General features: G+C 39.3%; 1 protein-coding gene across 1 annotated transcript; it reads left to right on the top strand.

The window, feature by feature from the left end:
- Nucleotides 1-4,434: 4,434 nt before the first annotated feature.
- LOC130939776 (uncharacterized) lies at nucleotides 4,435-6,306 on the top strand. Its single transcript, XM_057867854.1, has 2 exons — nucleotides 4,435-4,610; nucleotides 4,803-6,306. The coding sequence occupies exons 1-2, from the start codon at nucleotides 4,435-4,437 to the stop codon at nucleotides 6,304-6,306; spliced, it is 1,680 nt and encodes a 559-aa protein (XP_057723837.1).
- The last annotated feature ends 1,328 nt before the right edge of the window (nucleotides 6,307-7,634 follow it).

Below are 7,634 nucleotides of genomic sequence, written 5' to 3'. Positions count from 1 at the left end.
AGAAACAAAAAAGAAGTTAGTTAGTTGATTGAAAAAGATTTGAAATCAAAAATGAAAAAGATAAGAAGATATTGAATTAGATAAGATATTTTGAAATCAAATTTTGAAAAAGATAAAATTTTTGAAAAAGATCAAAATAAAAGATAAAGAGATTTAATTCAAAAATTTTGAAATTTATTTACTTCACTAACAAGAAACTACAAGATAAGATTCTAGAACTTAAAGATTGAACCTTTCTTAACAAGAAAGTAACAAACTTCAAATTTTTGAACCAATCACATTAATTATTAGTGAATTTTCGAAAATTAGATGTAAAGATAAGAAAAAGATTTTGAAAATATTTTGAAAAAGATTTTTTTGAAATTTTCAAAAAAAATAGAAAAAATGAAAAAGATATGATTTTTGAAAAAGATTTTAGAAAGATAAGATTTTTAAAATTGAAATTTTGACTTGACTTGTAAGAAATAACTAATTTTGAAAATTTTTTGACCAAGTCAACCCAAAATTTCGAAAATTTGGAGGGAAATAAGGAAAAGATATATTTTTTGATTTTTGAATTTTTAATTATGAGAGAGAAAAACAACAAAAATACTCAATGCATGAAATTTTTAGATCAAAACCATGAATGCATGCAAGAACACTATGAATGTCAAGATGAACACCAAGAACACTTTGAAGATCATGATGAACATCAAGAACATAATTTTGAAAAATTTTTTATGCAAAGAAAACATGCAAGACACCAAACTTAGAAATCTTTAATGCATGGACTCTAACAAACAAAAAATGCATATGAAAAACAACAAACAACACAAAACAAGAAAACATCAAGATCAAACAAGAGGACTTATCAAGAACAACTTGAAGATCATGAAGAACACTATGAATGCATGGAATTTTCGAAAAAAATGCAAGAAAAATTTTTAAAGCATGCAATTGACACCAAACTTAAAAATTGACTCAAGACTCAAACAAGAAACACAAAATAATTTTTTTTATTTTTATGATTTTATGAATTTTTTTTTTGAATTTTTATTAATTTTTTTCGAAAATAAAGTTTAGAAAAACGAAAAATAAAAGAAAAATTTTGAAAAAGATTTTTGAAAAGAAAATTACCTAATCTGAGCAACAAGATGAACCGTCAGTTGTCCATACTCGAACAATCCCCGGCAACGGCGCCAAAAACTTGGTGTTGTTGCCGGATTAAAACTTGGCACCGTTGTGGTCTTGGAAACAATTGTGAAATTGTTGTTCGAAATTGATTGTTCCCCGGCAACGGCGCCAAAAACTTGGTGGACGAAATTGTGATCAATGTTCTAACTATTTTGAGTGAAATCATTATCATGGCACTGGTTGAATTCACAACTCCGTTCAACTAACCAGCAAGTGTACTGGGTCGTCCAAGTAATAAACCTTACGTGAGTAAGGGTCGATCCCACAGAGATTGTTGGTATGAAGCAAGCTATGGTCACCTTGTAAATCTCAGTTAGGCAGATTAAAATTGTTTATGATTTCGAAAATAGAAATAAGAAAATAGATGAAATAATAAAAGTGATAGAACACTTATGCAGATTCATTGGTAGGAACTTCAGATAAGAATATGGAGATACTGTAAGGCTCAAGGACGCATGCCCTCCTACTGCTTCAACTCAATCCTTCTTACTCCTTTCCATGGCAAGCTGTATGTAGGGCATCACCGTTGTCAGTGGCTACATCCCATCCTCTCAGTGAAAATGGTCCTCTGCGGCTGTCACTCGCATGGCTAATCATCTGTCGGTTCTCAATCAGGTTGGAATAGAATCCATTGATTCTTTTGCGCTTGTCATCACGCCCAGCCTTCAGGAGTTTGAAGCTCGTCACAGTCATTCAATCCCAGAATCCTACTCGAAATACCATAGACAAGGTTTAGACTTTCCGGATCCTCATGAATGCCGCCATCTATCTAGCTTATACCACGAAGATTCTGTTGGGGAATCTAAGAGATACACATTCAAGCTCTGTTGCATGTAGAACGGAAGTGGTTGTCAATCACGTGCGTTCATAAGTGAGAATGATAATGAGGGTTATCTAATCATCACATTCATCATGTTCTTGGGTGCGAATGAATATCTTGGAATAAGAATAAGAGAGAATTGAATAAAAGAAAATAGAACTGCATTAATACTTGAGGTACAGCAGAGCTCCACACCCTTAATCTATGGTGTGCAGAAACTCCACCGTTGAAAATACATAAGTGAAAGGTTCAGGCATGGCCGAATGGCCAGCCCCCTAAAACGTGATCAATAGCCTCTTAGGATGAAGAATAAAACAAAATTGAGACCAAAGATGTCTAATACAATAGTAAGAGGTCCTATATATACTAGACTAGCTACTAGGGTTTACATGAGTAAGTAATTGATGCATAAATCCACTTCCAGGGCCCACTTGGTGTATGCTTGGACTGAGCTTGATCAATCCACGAGCTGAGGCTTCTCTTGGAGTTGAACTCCGAGTTATGACGTGTTTTGGGCGTTCAACTCCGGATCATGACGTTTTTCTGGCGTTTAACTCCAGACAGCAGCATGTACTTGGCGTTCAACGCCAAGTTACGTCGTCAATTTCCGAATAAAGTATGGACTATTATATATTGCTGGAAAGCCCTGGATGTCTACTTTCCAACGCCGTTGAGAGCGCGCCAATTGGAGTTCTGTAGCTTCAGAAAATCCATTTCGAGTGCAGGGAGGTCAGATTCCAACAGCATCAGCAGTCCTTTTGTCAGCCTTTTTCAGAGTTTTGCTCAAATCCCTCAATTTCAGTCAGAATTTACCTGAAATCACAGAAAAACACACAAACTCATAGTAAAGTCCAGAAATGTGAATTTAACATAAAAACTAATGAAAACATCCCTAAAAGTAGCTTGAACTTACTAAAAACTACCTAAAAACAATGCCAAAAAGCGTATAAATTATCCGCTCATCACTAGTCTAGTATATATAGGACATTTAACTATTGTATTAGACGTCTTTTGACCACGTTTCATCTTTGGTCTCAGTTTTATTTTATTCTTCATCTTAAGAGGCTATTGATCACGTTTGAGGGGGCTGGCCATTCGGCCATGCCTGAACCTTTCACTTTTGTATTTTCAACGGTGGAGTTTCTGCACAGCATAGATTAAGGGTGTGGGGCTCTGCTGTACCTCAAGTTTCAATACAATCACCATTACTTTCTATTCAATTCTCTTTTATTCTTATTCCAAGATATACGTTGCACTTCAACTTGATGAATGTGATGATCTGTGACACTCATCATCATTCTCACCAATGAACGCGCGTGACTGACAACCACTTCCATTCTACTCTAGGCCGGGCGCATATCTCTTAGATTCCCTAACAGAATCTTCGTGGTATAAGCTAGATAGATGGCGGCATTCATGGGGATCCGGAAAGTCTAACCTTGTCTATGGTATTCCGAGTAGGATCCCGGGAAGCCGGAAATTCTAACCTTGTTTGTGGTATTCCGAGTAGGATTCCGGTATTGAATGAATGTGATGAGCTTCAAACTCCTGAAGGCTGGGCGTTAGTGACAGATGCAAAAGAATCAAGGGATTCTATTCCAACCTGATTGAGAACTGACAGATGATTAGCCGTGCTGTGACAGAGCATTTGGACCATTTTCACTGAGAGGATGGGATGTAGCCATCGGCAAGGGTGATACCTCCAGACGATTAGCCATGTAGTGACAGCGCATAGGACCATTTTCTCGAGAGGATGAAAAGTAGCCATTGACGACGGTGATGCCCTACATACAACCTGCCATGGAAAGGAGTAAGAAGGATTTGATGAAAGCAATAGGAAAACAGAGATTCGAGAGGATTCTAGCATCTCCACACGCCTATCTGAAATCCCCACTATTGATTTACATAAGTATTTCTATCCTATTTTATTTTCTGTTTATTATTAATTTTTGAACTCATCATAAACTAATTTAATCTACCTAACTGAGATTTACAAGATGACCATAGCTTGCTTCATACCAACAATCTCTGTGGGATCGACCCTTACTCACGTAAGGTATTACTTGGATGACCCGGTACACTTGCTGGTTAAGTTGAACGGAGTTGTGAACCATGGTATCGGCATCATATTTTTGGCGCCATTACCAGGAAAAGAAAAAGCAATGAATTTTACAAAATACAATAACAAAGGAATCACAATTTCGTCCACCAGCTTGTCATATGAATCAAAGAAGGCAGTAGACCATTCCTCTGGAGGATCATTAAACAAGAAGAAGACCATTGAAGAAGCCATAGATGTCATTGAGACTGTAGCGGAGAATGACTACTTCTATGCTTCCGAAAGAGGGAACACTAGAGGAGTGATAGAGCTAAACAATATAGATGCTCTGCTGGCTCAGAACAAGCTCATTACCAAGCAGCTAGCTGACCTCACCAAGAAGATGGAGAGGAACCAAGTGGCAGCAATCACCACCTCCTCAACAACCCAAGAAGGAGCTGAAGAAGAGGCAGAGGGTAACCTTGAGCAAGCCAACTACATTGGGAATTCACCTAGACAGAACCATGATCTATACTCCAAGACATACAACCCTGGATGGAGGAACCACCCAAACTTTAGGTGGGGGAATCAGCAAGATCAAAGCCAAGACCAGAGACGTTACAACTCCAACAACAATGCAGCCCATCAATAATTCACACAGAGGACATATCAACACTCCCACAACAACACTTCTCTACACCCATATCAAAACCAAAACAACTCCTTTCATCCTTCCACCTCTAATCCCAATCTACCATCAATTGATGACAGACTCTCTAAGCTTGAAACCTTACTTGAAGGAATATGCCAAGAGATTCAAGAAAACAAGGTGTTCAAAGAGGAGGTGCGAGCCAATATTAAGAACCAGGGAGAGACCATCAAGAAGCTGGAATTCCAAGTGGGATGCTTAGCTGAGAAGATTCCCAAACCTACTGATGGCTTCCCAAGTGACACGGAGAAAAACCCAAGAGAAGAAGCAAAGAAAGTAAGATGGGAAGATTGCAAAATGGTCACTACAAGTGGTCAAGAGGCTGAAGACAAGCAAAGCAAACTCTCCAAACAGCCTGAAGACAACTCAATAGAGGAGGAGGATAGAGATCACCAAGAACCAGAAATCTCACAACAAGAGCTGTTGAAGCTCTATGCACCATTTCCCCAACTGCTCAATGGTGCTGTGGGGAAGAGAATATACTCAAGGTTCCTAGACTTGTTTGCATCTCTGCATGTGAACATACCATTCATCAAGGCCATCCAACAAATGCCTACATTCATCAAGTATATGAAGGAACTTCTTCCCAGGAAAAGCTCAATCAAAGGAGGCCAGACTATAGTGATGAATAAGGAATGCAGTGCCCTTATTCAACCTGAGTTGCCTACAAAAAGAAGAGACCCAGGGAGTTTTCATATCCCCTGTGCCATAGGGGAAACAATGTTTGATAGAGCACTCTGTGATTTGAGGGCAAGCATCAACTTACTGCCCCTATCCCTGGTGAAGAGGCTGCAGATTAATGAGATAATGTCCACAGATGTAGTCATCAGACTGGCTGACAATACTCAAAAGCAAGCAATAGGAGTGGTAGAAAATGTGTTGCTAAAGGTTGGGAAATACTTTCTCCCAACAGACTTTGTCATCCTGGACATGGAAGAGAGTCACACTCACCCAATCATATTGGGAAGACCCTTCCTAGCTACGGTCAGAGCACTCATAGATATGGAGAAAGGGGAGCTAATATTGAGGATCCATGATGAACGGCTCAGCTTTAATGTCTTCAAACTCTCACAAGAAGCAGACCAAGAGCACAAGGAACCAAGCAAAGATCGTAATGAGATGCTGAAGAAGGAAGCAAGCACTGAAGCACACCCAACCTATCTGGAGACCCCTTTGGTTGATAAACAAGGGAAACAGCAACTACCACAGCTCAAGGAAAAGTTAGAGGAACCTAAACCTCTAGAGGCATGTGAAGACAACATCACAACTCCCTTAGAAAAAGAAGTCATCAAGAGCAAGGCAATATCAAAGGACACAAGGAAGAAGGTACCAAGAAAGTGGAGGAACATAAAGATCCCTACGGAAGACTTCTCTCCAGGAGATAGAGTGATCTCAGCTTACTTCCCGGATATCCCCCCTAATCTCCCCATTGTACCATCTCAGTTACCGAAAGTCTTCACAATCAACAGAGTTCTTTCCCTGGAACATGTAGAGATCATTGATACAACCAATGGATACAAGTCCACAGCAAGAGGGGAGGATTTCAAGCATTACCAACCACCCTAATGAGGGAGAAACGTCAAGCTAGTGACGCTAAAGAAGCGCTTCATGGGAGGCAACCCATGTTTTATATGCTTTTAGAAGATAGTGAATAAGTCAACATTTATGAATTCCAACCCAAACTTGACAAACACTTGGTGAAAACCTTATTGTGCAGTATATAGTGAGGAACAAGTTTGGTGTTCAAAGCAAACCAAGATGCATGCTAGTCTTGGGAGCTTTGAACAAAACTTTTCATCACAGTGCTCCAAACTAAGTTTGGTGTCACCCCAAGGTGCCACCAATGTGCATATAAGGACACACAGTTAGTTAGTTAGTTGGAGTTCATAAATGAACAATCTAATCTTTTCTTTTCTTTGCCGTAAAATTTCAATTGTCTTTGGTTTGATATTATTCTCACCTTTCTTATTTTGTCTTTATAGGGACAAGAAAAGGAGCATTGATGGGGATTGATTGGACAATTAAATGGGGGAGGTTCGGCCACTTCATGAAGAGAACTACACACTTGTCTCAAGAAGGAACGCATGGGGAAACGTTGCCATGCAACATTGAAGAAAGGAGACCCTTGAAGACCGAACCATTCACTCTTATTAAGTGATGATCCTTGTCCTTCCTTCATGCACAACCTCAACCGTCCATCAAGCAACCATTCTTGCAATCCACACCTTCCGTTCTCTCATGATCTCCCTATATAAAGGAACCTTAGTGCATCCTCACTCCTCACATTCAAATCCCCACTCTCCACACTTCATATTGTTGGCGTGCTAAACCCCTTCATCACAATTTGTCCTAGCCAACCCATTCTTCACCTATCCGTATCCTCAAATCACCTCAAAACAGCAACTCAAATTCATGACATCATCAAGCTCAAAGAGGCAAAAGAGGAAGGAACCCATGGAGAGTGTTCCATTCGATGAGAAGAGATTCAAAACTGCCTTTCATGAACGTGAATTTGAGCGGATAAGGGTCAGAAAGATATTGCCAGAATTGATCTTCTAAATCAATGCAAATGAGTCACCACAGATTCGGGAGAAAATCAAACACAGAGGGTGGCAATTGCTCACAAGTCCAGAGGGAAAGATTAATGGAAACCTCATTAAAGAATTCTATGCAAATGTAGTGAGAGAAGACAAGACCAAGGCCCTAACCTTCAAAAGCTACGTGAGAGGAAAATAGGTGGACTTCAGCCCAAATACCATAACAAGAGCTCTTCACCTGAAATCACCTCATTTTGATGAGGCCAGCTATCAAGAAAGGATAAGTAAAAGTCCTGACAATGATGAGCTCACAGAGATAGTGACGGACATCTGTGTTATAGTAGCTGATTGGGAGAG

Source organism: Arachis stenosperma, chromosome 7 (assembly GCF_014773155.1).
Source record: "Arachis stenosperma cultivar V10309 chromosome 7, arast.V10309.gnm1.PFL2, whole genome shotgun sequence".
Lineage (NCBI taxonomy): Eukaryota > Viridiplantae > Streptophyta > Magnoliopsida > Fabales > Fabaceae > Arachis > Arachis stenosperma.
The sequence above is the reverse complement of the archived record's forward strand: the minus strand, read 5'-3'. Positions and strand labels throughout refer to the sequence as shown.

Excerpts from the sequence above, each read along its gene's own strand:
- LOC130939776 (XM_057867854.1), top strand. The coding sequence starts at position 4,435 with ATGGAGAGGAACCAAGTGGCAGCAATCACCACCTCCTCAACAACCCAA. Across the intron at positions 4,611-4,802 it reads AGGAACCACCCAAACTTTAG|ACTCTCTAAGCTTGAAACCT; the intron begins GTGGGGGAATCA and ends AATTGATGACAG.